The 18,786-nt window shown below is 64.3% G+C and overlaps 2 protein-coding genes across 5 annotated transcripts in view; one reads left to right on the top strand and one right to left on the bottom strand.

Moving 5' to 3' along the window:
- The first annotated feature begins 6 nt into the window (after window positions 1–6).
- Window positions 7–8,354, top strand: LFNG (LFNG O-fucosylpeptide 3-beta-N-acetylglucosaminyltransferase). Its single transcript, XM_034669713.1, has 9 exons — window positions 7–347; window positions 567–614; window positions 4,804–4,852; window positions 5,346–5,445; window positions 5,557–5,710; window positions 5,808–5,893; window positions 6,271–6,436; window positions 6,855–6,940; window positions 7,207–8,354. The coding sequence occupies exons 1-9, from the start codon at window positions 345–347 to the stop codon at window positions 7,271–7,273; spliced, it is 759 nt and encodes a 252-aa protein (XP_034525604.1). The 5' UTR covers window positions 7–344; the 3' UTR covers window positions 7,274–8,354.
- A 6,501-nt stretch (window positions 8,355–14,855) lies between these two features.
- The window catches only part of TTYH3 (tweety family member 3), a 30,215-nt gene continuing 26,284 nt past the window's right edge, over window positions 14,856–18,786 (bottom strand). For all 4 annotated transcript variants that reach the window (XM_034669718.1, XM_034669717.1, XM_034669714.1 and 1 more), the window contains one exon: window positions 14,856–17,909. In XM_034669718.1, the coding sequence (XP_034525609.1) occupies window positions 17,894–17,909 (16 nt within the window). In that variant the 3' untranslated portion in view covers window positions 14,856–17,893. The remainder of the gene's footprint in view (window positions 17,910–18,786) is intronic.

Here is an 18,786-nt window from a genome sequence, read left to right on the forward strand (position 1 = left end):
CCCACCGCCGCCCCCGGTGCCCGCCGAGCGCGGCCGGCGCGCGCTGCGCAGCCTGGCTGGTCCCGGGGGCGGCCCCGGCGCCCGGGCTGGAGGCGGCGGCTGCGCCCGCTGCGCTTGCCCACGAGGTGCACAGTCTGTCCGAGTACTTCAGCCTGCTGACCCGCGCGCGCAGAGACGCAGGCCCACCGCCCGGGGGCGCCACCCGCCCCGCCGACGGCCACCCGCAGCCCCGGGCTGAGTCGCTGGCGCCCCACGACGTCTTCATCGCGGTCAAAACCACCAGAAAGTTTCACCGCGCGCGCCTCGACCTGCTGCTGGAGACCTGGATCTCCCGCCACAAGGAGATGGTGAGCCCCCACGGCCTGGCCGGGGTAGGGGGGTGCCGTCTTGTGCAGCCCGTGGCAGTATCCGATGGGCGCCAGGCTGCACTTCTGTCCAGCTACCGGGGATATCTGGAGGTAGCGACGCCAGTCCATCCCTTCCCAGCCCAGTCTGCCTGATGGGGTCACTCTCCCCATTGGGTTGTGAAAGTGTCAGAGGGGGACCCGACCTCAACCAACTTTCAGAGCCCTGGATGGTGTGCATTGATCCTACAGCAGCTGCCATCGCTTGAGGTTGGTGCTCTGTGATTTATCTTAACACCCCCCTCAAATATTGGAGTGCGTTAGTCAGATGCTGTTGTCCCCAAATCTCCCCAAGGCAGATTCTTCGTGGGGCATCCCCTTGGGCTCAGACCCTACCCTGGGAAGGAAGACTTTTTCCTGAGTGGCGGAGCTGGGGGGAGATTAGAACCCCCAGCATAAGCCTGGTCCCCTCCCACCTCCGAGTCTTTGCTGTGGGTTGGGGGACAAGTCGTTGTTAAAGGTAATTTGGAGTTGGGGTGTGCGTTGGTGAGCCCTGGAGAATCCAGCTCCAAAGAGAGCACTGGGTCTTGGGGGTCTGTGCAGACCCTGTCCCCACAGCACAGGAGTCCTTGGAACTTGGAACCTTGTGCTTACTGCACCCTCTCGAGCGCTGGCTTCCTACACATAATAAAGACACACCCCACTTTGAAAATCGCCCTCGAGGCTGCAGCAGAACGGTTGGGTTGGGGCGGGACGGGGCTCTGCCAGGGAGGGGCCGTGTGAGCACAGCCCTGGGCGGGGGGGATTCAAGGGACTAAGTGGGCGTTTGGGGTGAAGCTGAGGGACCCTTGACCGGGGTGAGGGCTCAGAGAGGACCCCACATCTCTTCCTCCCTGTTCAAACCTCAAGGCTGGGATCTTCTGGCGTGGCTGAGCCCTGCTTTGGGACAGGGTTCTGGTGAGGTCATGATGGGGGCCGGGGGTGTGGGGAAGGGCTCTTTCTGGTTCCAGTGTGGGCAGGGGGCCCTGGAAGCCCCGTGGCAGCCTCCTGGGAAAGCAGCATCCCCTTTCCCAGGGGCTCAGCGGGCCGGCGGGAGGGGGCGGCGGGGGCCCTGGGTTTTGTTTGGCTGCCGGGCCGTTAGGATTCCCAGCGCCCGGCGGCTCTCACGCCGGCCGCTTGGGCAAGGTAACAAAGCCCCTTTCTCCAGCGGAGAAAGGCGTCCGGCCTCTTGTGCGCCGCTCCGCGCTCCATGGGAACCGCCACTGGCGTGCTGGCCACTCAGGTTGCCTGGCGATGAGGGGGCCGGTGGGCCCCCCCATCCCTGACTGACAGCCCTTGTGGGGCGCCATCCCTGAGCCAAGCACCCTGCCCCCCAGGACTCTGCCTCCCTGCTGGGTGACCTTTGGCACCCGCTGGGCTGCCGACAGTGCAGAGCACCTCTTATCTTGGACTTTGGGGCTTTCTCCAGCAAAGGCGACGTGGTCGAGGGGTCTTGGGTGCCAGTCCCAGCCGAGGTGGGTAATCTTGGGCAAGACCTGAGGCCTTTCTGACCCTCCATCCCCTCTTCCCTGGAAGAGGGCTGGCAAAACCTGGAGGTGGAGGGAATGAGCCCAACAGTTACGCGGGGTCGGGGTGGGGGCCGTCACTCCCCTGGGCCTCCAGGCCCCCGTTGAAGGGCCACTCAGGTTTCCTCCTTGCCAGCTGAACCCACCCAGGAGAGGCTGCATCTGCCCCCAGCATCAGCTCATGTGTCACAGCAAGCCAGAGCGCTCCCGTCGTGGCATGGGGGAGGGGGTCCTTGAAACTATCACGACTGAGGCCCCTCCTCTCCCAGTCCTGTGCACGGTGATTCAGACCCAGTCTGATGGGGGAGACGCAGAGAAGTCAGGGCTTTGGTGGGGGAAACCCAGAGAGGCTGTGCAAGCCGAGAGTGGGCATTTGACCCACATGGAGGGTTGGGGGACTTCCTGGAGGAGGTGCCATTTGAGCTAGACTGATAGCACAAGCAAGGAGCATGTGTAAGAAACTTCTAGCAATTGGAGTGATGGGGGAGGGGGAGGAAAGGCGGGGGGTGGGTTGGGGACAGGGCTTGGTCCGCAGAGGCCACACTGTGACAGTCCTCAAAGTCCAGGATGAGGGGCTGGACCTTTGGCCCCCACGTTCCTCCCCCACCCCTCCCTGGCGTGGGCCAGGCTGCGGCGGCTGCCACCACAGCGGCCACAATTGCTGGGGGAGAGCTTGGCATCCTGTGTTTCTTTGAATCGCAGCTCCAGGAACAATGCCGCTTCCTGTGGGTGTCCCCCCGCCCGCTCTGGGCCAGCCCTGCCGCCCTTGCTGCCCTGCTCTTCCTCCTCCAGCCCCATCGTTGGGGAAGTGGGGAGGAGGCCTGGGGGGTGGGGTCACAGTCCCCGGAAGGCACTTGGGGCTAGACTAGCACCATGTCTGCCCCAGGGTATGACTGCAGGCTGCCCCTGTCTGGTCCTCAGGGTCCCCACTGTGCACTCAGGTAGTAACGGTGCCCACTTCTTAGGGCCATTAGGGAGACCAAAGAAGGGAGTCAGTCTCAGTGCTTTGCTCTGGGTACAGGTGAGCTCTTGTTATGCCCATTTGACAGAGGGGGATACTGAGGCTCTGAACTGTTAGGCAGCCCGTCCCCTCCTCTGCTGGTTGCTCTGATGTAGGGAGATGGGAGGCCTGGCACCCTCACAGCCCCACCCTCCCTTGTACTCCTCTCCAGGCCGCCCGCCTTGCTCTCCCCCCAGCTGAACAAAGGTGACTTTAATCTCCGTAGCCTTGGGCTGGGTTTTTAGGGCACCAGCAAAGCGCGGGAGAACAGGCCTCGCTTGATCTCATTAAGAAAGCATTTTCCTTTTAATCCAGCGACGGCAGTGGCGCGTCTGCACTGGCCGGCCTCAGCCTCCCACAGCATTCCTGGGCTGCGATGCTGGGGAGTGGGTGGGGGGCTGGGTGCGAGTCTGTGCGTGCGGGCTGCCTTGGGGTGCCTGCAGGTCTCTGGAAGGAGGGGGTGCCTGTATGGAGAGGGTGTCTGTGGGGCCTGCCCCTTCCCCAGCTCTGAGCCTGTGATCAGCAGCTTGTGTATGCGCCCCGGTCTGGGGTCGGGCTGGGCAAGGAGCTGGCGCTGCCCAGAAGAGGGTGGGGGCCCCAGGTGCATCTCCCAGGTTCCTAGATAGGTACTGCGCTCCGGGTTTGCACGTGCTAGAGCCTCCCTTGGACCCATAAAAGGAAACTGAGGTCTGGTGGGCATGGAGGTGGGGGGTCTCCTGCTGCCGGTGCTCAGAGCACCTGCCCCCACCAGGCCTCAGGCTTTGCATTCAGCCATGCCTGGGTGCGCTGGGCGGCACGCGCTGGGCGGGCCAGGCAGAGGAAGGAACATTCCTCCCCGTGTGCTGACGGGCCCAGGCGGGTGCCGGCAGCTCCTGGCCCCGCCGCCCCCCTCCACTTCCTCGGAGCGATCCTGGCAGGGGTAGCCCTGTGCTGGTGCAGGTAGAGCCTTGATGTGGCCTTGGGCAAGGCCTGTCTGCCAGCCTGGATTTCCTTGCCTCTGCAGTGGGAGGGGGGTGCCGGGCCCCATGGGTGCTGGGGGTAGTGATCTGCGGGCTGGGGCACCTGCGGTTTCCCGCCTCAACCCTCCTGACCACCAGTGCCTCCAGAGAACAGCGGTGCCTTCTGAGGCTCAGAGAAGGTGACCTGCCCGGCTAGTCACAGCGCCCGGGGTGTGGGGGGGGCCGGGGTTGAAGGCCCAGCCCCGAGAACTGCAGTGCTGAGGCCGCACCCCTGCCCGTCGGACCTCTCGCCCAGCCCGGCCCAGTTAACCAGGCCAGCTGTATGGTAATGGGCAGCGCGGCCACTCCTGCTTAACGAGGCCGAGTTAAGGCCAGCCTGGCGCCCCTCGCGCGCTGCCCAGGACAAAGCTGGCGGACAATGCCTGGTGATTCATCCTCCCTCTGGGCCCTTTGTCCGCCAGGGCTTGGCAGCCGCCCAGCAGAGGCCTTTGTCCCTGACTGAGACTTGGCTTCCCAAAGCCGACCTCCTCCGCCTGTCCCCCCCACGGCCCTCTGCCCCCTCCCGCAGGCTGGGCGTTGTGTCAATAAGGGTGTGTGCCCTGCCAGGTGTACGGGGCGGACGGGGAGCCGGTTACCTGGTGGGTGGGCGGGGCGCCCCACCTGGCTCGTGCCGGCACAGCCACCCGGCGACCCTGGGCCCAGCTGTCGACTTGGGGGTGGGGTCTGCAGGAGTCCCCGCCCCGCTTCTACTTAGGTTGGGCACTTGAGACCTACTCCGTGCACATGGGGAAACTGAGGCCCACGGAAGGGTGGAGAGTGGGCGTGACTGAGCTGTAGCTGTTGAAGCCTGAGGGCGCCCAGCCCTGCACCCCCTCAGTGGCCCCGGGGCTGGGGGACACAGAGCCGCCTGTTCAAGGCCACATTTCTCCTTCCAGACATTCATTTTCACCGACGGGGACGATGAAGCCCTGGCCAGGCGCACGGGTGAGCCCTGGACTTGGGGAGGCTGGGGGGGGCTCCACTCGGAGGAACTGTTCCCTCCCCCTCCTCTCTCCCCTTCAGAGAGGTCACGGAGGCCACGGGCCAGAGAGGGCAGTTTACTCAACTGGTTTGCTCAGTGCCCTGCCCCACCACTGGGGGGGGCACCCAATTCTCATGCAAATGAGGTCCTTTCAGCTCCCGGGGCCCTTTGAGCTGATGTGGCGGCAACAGGTGGCCGGTGCTGGGAAAAAGCCTCCTGAATGGGCAGGGGCGGGCCGGGGTTGCCCTGAAGGGGGTTGGGCTGGGGGGGGCCGTGATCACTGGGCTGTGAGCCCTGTGCTGGGGAGGGGGCTGAGGGAGGAGGCCGCGGCGGGACGCAGCTTGAACCCAGGGCGCCTAGGACAGTCACCCGCTCCATCCTGCTCTGCTCTCACGGGCCCCGCTGACCCCTCTGAGCCAGCGCGGACCTGCCTACAGCCCCCTCCCTTGCTCACAGGCAACGTGGTCAACACCAACTGCTCGGCCGCGCACAGCCGCCAGGCGCTGTCCTGCAAGATGGCCGTGGAGTATGACCACTTCATCGAATCCGGGAGGAAGTGAGTGTTGGCCTTTGGCTGCTGCCCGAGGAGCACGCCCCACCCCCTCCAGGTCCCCGCCCTGGCGGTCTGCACCCCTTGACGCCCTCCCACCTCCCCGCTTCTTTGCAGGTGGTTCTGCCACGTGGACGATGACAACTACGTGAACGTCAGGGCTTTGCTGCGGCTGCTGTCCAGCTACCCGCACACGCAGGACGTGTACATCGGCAAGCCCAGCCTGGACAGGCCCATCCAGGCCACGGAGAGGGTCAGCGAGAACAAGATGGTGAGTGCGCCGCCCTCGCGCGCTGGAGCCTGGTGGGAGGAGGCCAAAGGGCTCCCCGGGACCTGGGCCGGGGTCTCACCTCGCTCCCCTCCCGCAGCGCCCTGTCCACTTCTGGTTTGCCACCGGCGGGGCCGGCTTCTGCATCAGCCGTGGGCTGGCCCTGAAGATGAGCCCGTGGGCCAGGTGAGTGCCCTTGGGACCTGGGTGAGCCTGCCCTGGGTCCCAAGGTCTTCCCAGCAGTGGGTGTCCCCAACCTCACACTCACAGGCGGAGTGAGTCATGACCCCCCCACCACCACGGGTCACTTCCTGCTTGCCAGACCCGGCTACCGTGGGACTTATCTCTGCACCCACCTGGTAACCCTGACTCAGTGATCAGACCGGTTCAGGGGAGTGTGCTGCACGGGGGCTGTGCAGGAGGGTGGGGGGGAACAGAGCTGCTGGCGGGCCAGCCGGTACCCAGCCCTGGCCTGCGTGCTGCCCCGCAGGGGGCATGTTCCCCTCCTTCGTCCGGGAGCTGGGTTCTGCCTGGCTCACTGGTCCGGCCCTCTCCTCCTGCAGCGGGGGCCACTTCATGAGCACAGCTGAGCGCATCCGGCTGCCGGACGACTGCACCATCGGGTACATCGTGGAGGCCCTGCTGGGCGTGCCCCTCATCCGCAGCGGGCTCTTCCACTCCCACCTGGAGAACCTGCAGCAGGTGCCCGCCTCCGAGCTCCACGAGCAGGTGCGCGTCCCCGGCCAGGGCGGGAAGGGGAAAATCCGACAGAGGAGGAACAAAGCGGTGCCGGGGCAGGCTTGAGTCACTGTCTTCAGCAGTCAGGAAGGGCCCCACTGTTGGCGCTCCTCGGACACCTCCCCCCCCCCCCCCCCAGGACCCTGCTCCGATCCTGGGCTACTCTGCCATGAGGGCTTTCCTGGCCCTGGCTGGTGACCCCACTAGCCTTCGCTGAAGCCCTAGACTTCATTCCTGAGTTGTGCGGAACAGGTGGGGTGTGGTACAGCGGGACTCACAGGCCTGCCTTCTTAGTCCAAGGGAGGGCAGAAGGCAGAGCCTTGCGCAGAGCCACATGGGCAGCCGTGGACAGAGCCGGGGGCGTGGGGGCCTCTCCTGGTCTCACCCGCCCCCCCCCCCGCCCCCACAGGTGACCCTCAGCTACGGCATGTTTGAGAGTAAGCGGAATGCCATCCACGTGAAGGGGCCCTTCTCAGTGGAGGCTGACCCATCCAGGTGAGGAAGCAGGTCCAGATAGAGGCTGGGTCTTACATCTGGTCCCCTGGGGGCTCTGCTGGGGCTGGAGGGGTGCCGTGGGGGCTCTGCTGGGGCTGGAGGGTTGCCCTGGGAAGTCTGTTGGGGCTGAAGGGGTGCCCTGGGAGGTCTGCTGGGGCTGGTACGCTGAAGCAGTAGGACCAGGGCCCCTCTGCTTCTGTGGGTCTGAAGGTGGGTGCTTAGCACCCCCTCCCCACACAGACCAGCCCCCGACTCTGTCCCCACAGGTTTCGCTCCATCCACTGCCACCTGTACCCGGACACACCGTGGTGTCCCCACACTGCCGTCTTCTAGCAGCCGTGGTTGAGACCCGTCCTCGGGCGCCCCTGGTATCCAAAGGGCCCGGGGACCCGTGTTGTGTCACCCTGGCCTTGGCATTCAAGGCTCCCCCAGGGCTGTGCCTGCATGTGTGTGCACCACGTGCCCGTCGTGGAGTGGGCTGCTGGGCAGTTCTGCTCTGCCAAGGAGCAGGCAAAAGTGCCACTTGTCTGCCCCGTGGGGCCACGGTCTCCACAGTCCCCTCCCAGAAGGATGGGCATCAGAGGTCACTCCGAGGGCACTTTTATTTCGGGGTCTTTCGGCAGCATGGGGCACAGGGGCTGCGCAGCAGGGATACGCAGGTGCCTTCCCCTTCCTGTCAGGTGTAGGCTCCGTGCCGAGGGCACCTGCCCCCCCCCCGAGATCCTGGCCCCTGCCTCCGTGCCCCCCGCACAGCTGAGCCATGCTCACTGCAAGGAAGCTGGGTTTGGGAGGAGTGGCCCGAGTGCCCTCCGGCCCCCCAGGAAGGCCCTAGCAGCCGTGGGGCTAGGGGCCTAGGGGCTCCCCTCCCGCCTATTCCGGGTGGGGAGTCTTTCCAGCCCTCATGTCTCTTTGTCTCCCCATTGGGGAGACAGAGCTGAGCCTTTTATCTCCTCTCCGAAGTGGAGAGAAAGTCGCCCATAGTGGGCGTGCCTGTAAATATCTGTGACAGTATTTTTTACTGTGCTGGTTTTTCATATGGGGGTGGGTAACAGGGTGTTTTTGTCTTTGTTTTTCAGGGGGTGGGGTGGGTGTTATTTTATCTTTTCTGTGGATCAGAAAAAGCAGAAGCCAAACTTGAGATAATCATTGTTCCAACTGATGGGAACGTCTACCACTGCGTGTATTTATATGTCCCGGCCTCCGCCAGTCTGTGCCCCCCCCCCCGCCCCGCACAGTACCTGTCTCCCGCAGGCCCAGCTTGGCCCACCGGCCGTGGGGTGGTTTTGTCTTCTCTTTTTCTTCCTGCAAAGACAGAGCTAGGAAAGCAACCGATAATGGAAAAGTTCTCAGGGAATTGAAGTGTGGTTGCTATGGTGATGTCCTTTGCTGTGAATAAAGGTGCTCTTTGGGGCAATCTGGGGGGTCCTGGTCTTGCTGGAAGTTCGGCCTGAGACACAGGTCTGAGGGGGCTCCAGGGGTCTGGGGGCCTGTTTGTGCTCCTGGGGGGAGTGGATAGGAGGGAATCTGAATAGCCGCGGGCAGGTGCCTGAGAGGCACGGCCAGCCCGGGGCCCCAGGGAGGTGGTCGGGGGTGGTTGGATGGACAGGTCTCACCCAGAGCAGCAGCCCGTAGGCTCTGTAGCTCCAGCCTGTGTGGGCCTGGTTCTGGAGGCTGCAGGGAGTCTAGCCGTCCCCGCAGGAGGGATGGGGGCTAGCGGTGGCCTAGATTGGGACCTTATCTGGCTTTGTCCCCATCACAAACCCACAGAGGGCCTATTCTTGTTCCATTTTGCACATGACAAAACTAAGGCTCAGTGACAGCCAAGGTCAGACAGTGGGGCTGACGGGTGGTAAAGAGCTCAAACTCAGAGGCCTGGGGGTGGTGGGTCCTGGCTTCCCCTTGTGCTGGGGACCCCACACTCGACCTCTCCTCTGTGAAGGGGCTCCATGCCTGGACTGGTCCCGGAGCTGGGCCCCGGGGCCACACAGGCCCCAGGAGGCTGGACCACACAGGCCCCAGGAGGCTGGGCGAGGAGGATTCACACTGACCTTGTTTTCTGCCTGCTCCCCGCTGCTCTTGCTCAAATGCAGGGGTGGGTAGGGGCTGCTGCAGCCTCAGCTGGGGAAGTCCCTCCCCGCACTGCGGGGGGGGGGGCGCAGGCACTCCCTCTTCCTCATGCGGAGCCCCCCGCCGCCGCCCCCCTGCGGAGCCCGCTCTGCAGCTCCAGGATCCCTGGGACCTCCACGCCGGCCCGGCCGCTCAGCTCCACCATTAGCCTTCTCCACACCTCAGAATAAAGACACACGTTTGAAAAGTGCCTCCTTCCCACCCCTGACCTGCCGGGACGTGATGCCAGTCCCATCCCCACTAGCCCCGTGCTCACATACTCAGCACCCCCAATGGAGCGTGTGGCCAGGGAGGAGGGCCCCCCCCCCAACCCTTGCTGGTGGCTCCTCCGGCCTCAGGGCAACTGGCTGGGGCCTGACCCCACCTTGGCCTCCTGTAGCCCTGAGTCAGCGGAGTGTGGTTTGCTGAAGAGCTGGGAGGGAGCAGCTGCCCGGCGGCGGTGGCGGTGGCGGTGGGGGGGCGGGCAGAGGAGGAACCCTCAGCATCGCAGGCTGATCTCTGTCCAGAGGGCACCCCTGGGTACCACGTCTCACCGGGTGGTACAAAGGCCATCCTCAAGGGCACGCTGAGGAAAGGGAGCTGCTGGGGGGGGCACCACCTGCGGGCAGAGGCCGTGGGCCTCCTTCCCGCCCACCCAGGGGAGTCAGAGGAGCCTCCCGTCTGGCTGGAGTGTAGACCCAGGCCCCGGGGCACACACGTGGCCGTGTGGCCCTCATGGGCACAGGTGCGGTCTGTCCCAGAGCTGGGGACTCACCTGGTTGCCACAGCTGCTCCAACTTCCCCATGTAGGGAGGCGGCCCAGGCCCTCGGAGCCCTGGCCTTCACCTGAGAATGGGGATAAGTGAGTCCCCAGGGCTCTGGGTCCGGGAGGTGTCCCACAGGGGCACAAGCACCAGGGCCCTTCCCTCTTCTGGAGGGAAAGCGGAGGGAGGGAGGGAGGGAAGTTCCTCCTCAGAAGGGGAAGCAGGTCCAGGAGGGCCTTACGGGAACCAGGCAGCCTGATTTCTGGGGTGTGAGGAAGGGGCCCTCCCCCCGAGATGAGTCACAGAGCAGAAGCGTTGACCTCGCTTCTCCCCTAGGGCAGGACTGACGGGTGTCATGCTCCCCACTTCCCTCCCCACCGGGCTAGTGGCTGGCCCCAGGGGCTGCCCGGCCCCCAAACTGCCCGCGTTTGTGGGCTCCAAGATAAGTAACACTGCAACTGCTGGGGCTGCTGGGGGCCCCCTCCTCCAGCTTCTGTGCTACCCCAGGGGCAGCGTGCGGAGCCAGATCCAGGTCCCAGTGGGGCTGAGGGGTGTGGTGGGGCCCCTCCAGGCCCAGTTTAAACACACTTCCCTTCACCTGGGGCCATGCCGGCTGACTTCCCCAAGTGGTGCATCCGAGCCGCAGTCAGAAGGGAAGGCTTCGCAGAGGTGGGGTGGGAGGCGGGGGTCTGGGTCTCGGCACAGCCCGGCAGGGGTGCGGAGGTGGGACTGCTAAGGATGCCTGGAAGGCTGTGAGGGAGGACGGACGGACAACGGACTGGGTCCCCACAACCCTCCTGCGAGCTGGCCCGACACCCGCTGGCAACCGGGGCTCGCCATAAGGCTGCTGGGGGCTTCAGCCAGTCTTGCCCTCTCTGGGGCTGGGGTCAAGGGATGACCAGAGCCAGCCTCATCTTTTTGTCAGACCAACTGGGCCATCCTGCTGCTGCCTCAGGCCCAGCCACCCACCCCAGCCCCGGCCTGGCCGAACGTTCTTGGAGGTGACCTCCTTCCAGACCCCTTTCTGAGCCCAGCACTTGGTCCATCACTAGCAGGAACCCAGGGGCCTGGGGGGTTCCTGTCTGCGCCCCCCTCAGAGTGATCGAGGTTATGTCAGCATCCCGAGTTGGGAGCTTAGGGCTGTGACTGCTCCGCCCCCGCATGCCCCCTACCGGCCCGTACAGGCTGCCTGGAGCCCCCCCCCCAGGGTGCAAGCCACCTTGGTCCTCGGGTGCCAGCTGGTGGAGAGAGCTGGTGGTTTCTCTCCCTGCCCAAACCGACCTTCCCCAGGACCCAGCCCCATCCCGGGCACGCCCCATTCTTGCCCTTCAAAGTTCACATCACGAACCTAGAAGTTCTTACCAGTCTGTGTTCACGTAACGTGTAAGGTCAGGAGGCAAGTTCCAGCCCGCAGCGGCAGGCCGCCCCGGCTGCCCACCTGCGCCCTGGCCCTACTGCGGGGCTGGCCGCTGAACGTCCTTGTGGCCCGTCCTGGCGGGATCTGTGGGTCCTCCACTCAGCAGAGCCACAGTGAGCCCAAGACCAACCGCGCTGCGGTCAGGGGGACTTGCTGGGAATGCAGAGTGTCCTGAGCTCCTGGACGGGTCCCCCGCGGTCTCTGGGACCAGGCCTGCCAGTCTCCCGTCCTCTGAGGACCTGGCGCCCCCTGCTGGACATATGTGTCTCACTCCTGGAAATGTTCTTCCCACCACTTAGGCCCTCCTCCTTCCGGACCACCCAGCCCGGGGATCACAACACCTGCTGCCCCCACACCCCCGCTCCAGGGCCACCGCTGTGGGTATCCGCAGGTACCTCCTTCAGGGAAATGTTGGCTCCTGGCTCCCAGGCTCTCGAACCCTGCTCCCGCGTCCGTTGCGGGTTATTTTGCCGTCTGTGATCCCTCCCACACCCTTGGCCTCCCCGCCCCCAGTGGCCCCCACTACACGGTCACTCCCCAGATCTTGCCTGCCCCGTGACCCCACTCTGCCTCCGCCTCCTGTCTGTCCAGCTCCCTCCCTCCCATTTCCTGACCCTGGAGCCCCAGCCCCCTCACACCTCACGGACTCAGCCCCGCTTGAAGGCCCGGGTCCAGTCAGGCCCATGAACCACCTTCACCTCCCTTGGCCTCTTGCTTCCACATCCTCTCTCAGCCAAGCCTCTGGTGTCTGACCTCCTGCACCTGCCCTCTGCGCCTGGTGAGCCTCACCCTGAGTTCCAGATGGAGCCTCGGGCCTTTGGGGAGTCTCCTGTCCCCGCTTTGTCCCTGCTCTCTGGCTCTCCCACAGCCCCGGGGGTGGGGGCTGCACCTTTTCTCCCCCTAACCCCCACCACTTCCTCCAGCCTCCCTACTTCATGGGACCCACCCCCACCCCGCCTCCCCTGCTGCCCATATGCTCTGACCACCAGGCCAGCAGGGGCCCACACTCCTGTCTATGCCCCCCCCCACTGTGGCCTGGGTCCCACCCTTCTTGGTGACTCATGAACGCCACTCTACCGATGACCTGTCCCCACTTCCTACTCTTGTCCAAGACTCCAGTGGTGTCCAGGTGGCTGAGCGCCCTGGTCACTTCTGGTGCTCGTGGAACCTGGCGACGAGCAGTACGTGACACGGTCCCTCATCTCTCCTCCACACTGTCTTAGCGCAGCTCCCAGGACACCCCGTCCTGGGCTCCTCCTGCCTCGCTGGTCACTCCTCCCCACTCCCAGATCCCAAATATGGGCTCTGCTGTCTCCTCTTTGGCACCCACTCCCTGGGGGATGTCACCCAGGCTCGTGTCTTTCAACACAGCATCCAAGCCAAACACTCCGGCTGACCATCACCACCCAGTGCTCTCCCCTGACCCCCCAACTCACTGTCCCCCACCCACCTCCCTGGGGCAGGGGAGGAACCCTATAGACTTCTTAGGCTCAACATGTCCAAAAGTGGATCTCTGAGGCCCTGATTCCAAACCCGCTCCCTCCCCAGCTGCCATCTCTGTTTATGACAACACAGACCCCCACCGGCTGTGGCTCCACCGAAACCCCACACCCCCACACAGTATGCCAGGAAGTGCTGTTGGCGTTCCTTCCAGAGCCCAGGGCTTTCTCACCACTCAGCTGGCCAGCACCCTGCCCTCAGCTCTGGCCTGCACCGTGGCCAAGGTCCCCTATCTGCTCTCCTGCTTCTGCCCCGGCTCCCTTCCCAACTCACCAGCTAGGGCCATCCTGTTAAAATGAGCGTGAGGTGGTGTGGGTCCACTCAGATGCTCCATGGCTCCCCCTCCCACAGAGCCAGTCTCCAAGTCCTTATGAGACCCATAGGCCCTTTGTGACCCTCACATCTCTGCTTCCTCTCAGACTACCCTTCTCTGCTCCTTCATTCCAGTGATCCTTGCTTCTTGCGTAAACACACCAGGCATGTTTCTGCCTCAGGACCTTTGCACTGGCTGTTCTCTCTGCCCAGATAGCCTCAAGACCAGCTTCCCCTGTGGGGTAGAAGAGTAGCCCCCAAAAGTGTCCACATCTTCATCTCCCTAACCGATGACTATGTCATCTTCATGGCAAAGGGAGCTCGTAGATGTAAGTTAAGAACCTCGAGATGGGGAGATTCTTAACTGAACTATGCAGGTGGGCCAAGTGCAATCACAGAGGCCCTTAGGAGAGGGAGGCAGGAGGCTCAGGGTCAGACCGGGGGACCCAAAGGCGTTCCACAGCCGGCTTTGAAGATGGAGGGGCTGTGAACCAAGGAATGTGGCCGCTTCTAGAACTAGGATGTCACTGGGCCCTCCCTGACATATGGACAGGGAAACCGAGGTCCAAGAGGGGCAGGAAGTGCCTGGGCTCTTTCCCTCGTGGGGCTCTCCTGCCTTTGGGTTCCTTGGCTCCATGTCCCCAGTTCACTGTCCTTACCACACGGCGCCCTAGAAGCCTCCATTGTCTCCACCCTGGGTCCTCAGCATCCCCTCTTCAGAGCTGACCAGTTCTGGGCCCCTTCCCCTGCAGCCGGTCAAATCTGGGGCTGGGGGCCCCAGGCGGCTGGTGTGCGCTGTAGCCCAGCGCGCCGCTGCCCACCCCCGCGCTCCCAGCAATGCCACCAGAGCCTGGTGTCAGCCATTGGGCCTTGCAGGGGCCTGCGACACCAAGGCTTTCCCGGACAAAGGGCGCCACGTCCCCCCAGTTCCACGGGCTCTGAGCCCCCGTGAGGAAAGTGAGCTCACCAGCAGCCCTCCGGAGCTCCGCGCGGCATTGGGTGGCACCTTCTGGAGTCCATTTCTCAGACGAGAACAAGAGTGACTGTTAACCTTAAAACTAAAGCAGCCAGTTATTTCACCGGCCAGTCGAGTTGCCTCGGGACGGACGCCACAGCCTTGACCCACACCTGCGCTCCACCCGCCAACAAGGCTGAGAATAAAGGGGGCGGAGCCTGCTTTTATAGAGGGAGGGGAGGCGGGGGGGGCTGCCCTGCACGGGAGCCCATTGGAGGACACCCAAGGGGCGGCTTCTCATTGGCTGAGCACTACGGCCTCTCATTGGCTGGGCTGTTGCCGGGCAAGGAGACACCAGTGTCTTCGCTTTTGGTGGGCAATTGCGTGCGTGATTGGAGGCAGGCACACGCCTGCCTCCCTTCCAGGGCACACAGGGCTGTTTTCCTCCTTTTCCCACCACCATCCCACCTGGGGCTGGGGGGAAGGCTCGGGGGAGGTCTGTGACTGCAGATGCCCCCACAGTGGGGCTTAGGAAATGCCACTCCCGGGTACCCACCATTGCTCCCACGTGTCCCCCTCCAACACCCTTGCCCAGGGCCGGGCCTGTCCCCTCCCCAGGTGGCTGGAGGGCACTCCGCGCAGGCACCCCGGGCCGCTCCAGGGAACGTCCATCCTGCAAAGTGAGGCTTTTATAATATCGAGATGACCGCTCCAGCCCATCTGGTGAGACCCTCCCTCCCCCAAATCCTGGGTCGGCTCCCCCCTCTCCTGCCCCCACCCCGGGGGCTCTTGGCTCCCCAGCACGCGACCACACTGCCCACACACTTGGGTAGGGGCCAAATCAACTCGGGAAAAGAGCCCTGTTTTTTAAAATTTGTTTATTTTAAAACATGAAACCCAAGCTGAATAGAAACCACAGAAATTACATTGATGAGATTTTTAGTTATCTGCCAAGAAAAATAAAGCCCCCAAAGAAATAAAAATCAAACCCCAAACCCAGTTAAAAAACAAAAACAAAAAAATAAAAAACACAGCGACAGCACATACAGCCATGGCCCTACGGAGGTTGGAGGAAGATGCAGGAGGAAGACCCCGAGTGGTTTGGGCCTCAGTTCCCCCTTCCCGCTCAGGGCCCTAAATCACACTGCGGGGGGAGGGGCGGGGGCCAGGAGGGGAACTGGGAAGGTCTTAACAAAATTATATCAAGTGATATGTTATATATAACGAAGTGGTACAGCGCACAACCATTATGGTCAAACAAAAAGTCCCACAGAGGAGGCCCCAGCCCCTGCCCACCTGCACCCCAGCTGGAGCCCAGGGAGGCTACCCGCCCCCCCCACCCCACGGGGGCTGGGCAGAAGTCCTGGGGAGGGAGGGAGGGAATGGTGCTTGGGCTGGAATTGCATAGTGAGATGGGGTGGGTGGGCATGGTAGGGGATCCCCATGGGCCAGATGTCCCAGCTGGACCCCGCCTCCTGCTGGCCCCGCCTGTCGGCCCAGGAGCCAGCTTGACCCTGTGGGGCTTCAAGGCCCCGGGGGTCCTCCCTCCCACCTGCCACCCACTTTGTTAAGGGCTGCCCCCCCTCCCCCCAGATGCTGCAGGGCCTGTGCGGAGCAAGGCCGGAAGGGACGTGGAGAGGTCACTGGGATGGGGGGTGGTTAGGAAGGGGACCCTTAAAACTTAGAACAGAAAGAAAACCAATGGCAGGACCTGCTCCCCTCCAGAGACTGAGGCTTGGGTTTGAACCCCTTTTGATGATTCTCCTTTTCCTTTATTCAACCTCGGTGAGTAGAAGGAACTCGGTGAAGTCACAGATGGGGCAGGCACACGCACACGACGCACGGTGGGCACTCCCAAGACGGCCGCAGCCCGCAGCCTGTCCGGACAGCGCCGGCCCCTCATGCTATGTACATTCACATTGCGGGCGGCCTCCCAGGGCCGCGGCCAGCCGTTTGTGCTTCTGAGCAGTGGCCGAGCAAACGGCAGGCACCCAGGCAGGGCGGCTGGGGCCTTGCTCCTGACGCTGGGCCAGGAACGCTCCCGCCACTGGAGCTACCCAGAGGAACAACTGGGCAGATCTGCTGTGGAGGCCCAGAACAGCGGCCAGGTGGGGCCTGGAGCACACAGGGCCCTGCAGTGAGGTCTGGCCAGGCCCGTGGGCTCATATGCAAGGCTCAGGGCCCCAAGCTGGGACACCCCAGTGTTTGCCTGCTCAATCCCCTCCTTTCCCGGGCCCGAGGCGGACCCAGGAGTGGGGCAGATGTGGCCTGGGCCCCAGCCCACCTACCCTTTTGGTCCCAGACACCAGCACAGAGAAAGGATTGTGGAGGAAGGACAGGCAGCATCTCCCCGGGCCTGTCCCAGGGAAGGGCACTGCCCCCGCTCTGGAAGGAAGAGCCCACAGGCCTCTAAGAGGCTTGGCCAGCTGCCCGCCTCCCACACAGGCCAGAGCCTCTCTGTTTCAGGTTGGCTAGGCCAGGGCTGGGACTGGCAGGGAGCTTCCCATCCTGATTTGGGGTGGCGCACCCTCCACGGCAGGAAACACAGCAAACATTGTACACTAAAGCCAGAGCACCTTAGGGAAGCCTTGTTCCCACTTCACAGGTAGGGAGACTGAGCCACAGGGACCTCAGTCCTACAGCCCAAGTGACATTCGTTCCCAAGGACACGGTCGTCCTGGGGCAGCACCTGCCCAGGGACAGGTCTCCAGGCTCTCAGGCTGCCTGTCGGTCTACAGCCCTTCCCCAGCAGCACCCCAAGAAGAAACAGCTTCTCCAGCCCAACTCCCAGTCGACTGTCCTAGGCCTCACCTCTGGCCTGGACTCGGGGCGACACGTCCTGGCTCTGGGTCGGCCAGGGGTGCCCTCGGAGGCTGGGTGAGGTTAGTGGTTAGTCCCAAGGAGGGGCGGCAGGGGCCGAGAGCACATTCACAGCCAGCTCGGGTCCAGCCCCGAGGCCGGGCTCGGGATGCTGCGCCTGTCCTGGACAGAGAGGGAACCGAGAAGGGAGTGTGCTGCTCGGCCGGCAGCCCCGCCTGCCCTAGGATGACAAATGTGGTTAGTGCAAAAATGAACCAGACGAGCTGCCAAGTCTTGGGGTGGGGGAGGGGGTTTGGCACCAAGAAGGTGGCCAGCACTGGGTGAGCAGCCTGGGCTCGGCGTGGCACCTGCCGTCCTCCTGCCGCTGTGGAGGGCTGGTCTCCACAGGCAGGGTAGGCGCTGGGGGAGAGAGCGGTGCTGGGCGGTTGGCTTCTGGCAGCTGGCAGAGGGGGCCTGTGGTCAGGTGGAGTGAGAAGGAGGAGCTCCCGGGAAATTTGTGCACTGGAGCCTAGTGGGCGAGCGTGCCAAGGCCCCTCCAGCTGCCCGGCCGAGAGGGGGCGCTGCACAGCCTGTGAACGCAAGAAGGGCCGCACAGAAGCCTTGAGGGCATGGGAGAAGCATCGGAGCTACAGGAGGGAAAGAGCAGGCTGGGGCGCAAGCCGAGAAGACGGGGGTCCGCAGGTCAGCCTGCTGCAGAGTAAGCGTCGGGGACACAGCGAGTCTGGCCCGGAGCGGGGCTCTGTGAACCCCCATCCTCAGGGGCAGAGGGGCATGGTGGGGGCTGGAGGGCCCCGTGTCGGTGGCACCGCTCCCGTGTCCAGGTGCGTGACCCAAGGAGAGCTCGCGCATCTCTGTGCCCCTGCGGGGAGGGGAGGGGCGGGGTGGGTGGCGCTAGGGTGCCCGCCGTGGGCCTGGCAGACGTGCGGAGGGTCCGGCGGATGGTCACAGGAGGAAGCAGCAGTGCTGGCACGGGGAGGAGCAGGGCGATTGGCACGTGGGTGGGCGGCCGGCCGTGGCGGTCTAGTGGCCGCTGCCGCTGGAGTCGGGGCGAGGCTGGCTGGTGGCGAGGTATTTGGCTCTCATGCTGGAGGTGTACTGCAGGGAGATGGGGGGACAGGGTCAGCGGACGCTGGGTGCAGCCACACGGGCCTTGGCGAGCTGAGCCAGAACCCCCTGCGGGCAGGACGGGACAGCAGTGGCACGGCCAGTGGAGCCCCAGCGGAGGGGCTCCGGAGTGGGCGGCCAGCCCCGTGTGCAGAGGGTGGCAGCTCAGGGTGAGGCTCGGGACAGGACCAGCCTCCTCTTCCAGTGACGGGAGCGCACTCAGGCACTCGGGCCCCCGGCCAGGCAGAGCTCTGCCCTACAAAGAGCCAGCATCTGGAGGCTCCCTAGCTGTACCCCACGTGCCCAGGACCTACAGGTCACATGTAGGCTGCCCTCAACAGCCGGGCTCGGGGGACGTGGGGAGCACTCCTCCCCCAGCGGGATCCTGATCGAGGAACCGGGAGGAGAGTGTTGTGCAAAGGCAGAGTCAGGCTGGGTTCAAGAAAGGGTCAGGGAGTCCCGATGGCCCACAGGCCCCAGGAATGAGGAGGCCCCACAGCCACTCTGCCCCGTCACCCCGGGGAAAGAGGGGCCCAGAGAAGTTGCATAGGCCCCTCAGGCTGGGGGATGCTGCCGCCTGCTCAGGTGGGGAACAAAGCGTGGGCTCCTCCCGGCTCCCGATGCAGGGACGTAGGCAGCTGGGGTGGGGGGTGGGGAGGGCATGGATGGCACATCCTCTCTCCCCTCGTCCCACCTGAAGCACAAGGCACTCGGTGCACACGTGTGTGCGGGTGTCCCCGTGGCGCACACACACGGAGGAGGCATGTGCTACGGCCACAGGCCCGAGGGGGTGTGGACATAGGCCAAGGCATGTGCCAAGCGTCACCAGTGGTAGGGAGCGTGGCAGGCTGAGTCCCCACACCACCGT

The sequence above is a fragment of the Ailuropoda melanoleuca genome, chromosome 10 (assembly GCF_002007445.2).
Source record: "Ailuropoda melanoleuca isolate Jingjing chromosome 10, ASM200744v2, whole genome shotgun sequence".
In the NCBI taxonomy this organism is placed as follows: domain Eukaryota; kingdom Metazoa; phylum Chordata; class Mammalia; order Carnivora; family Ursidae; genus Ailuropoda; species Ailuropoda melanoleuca.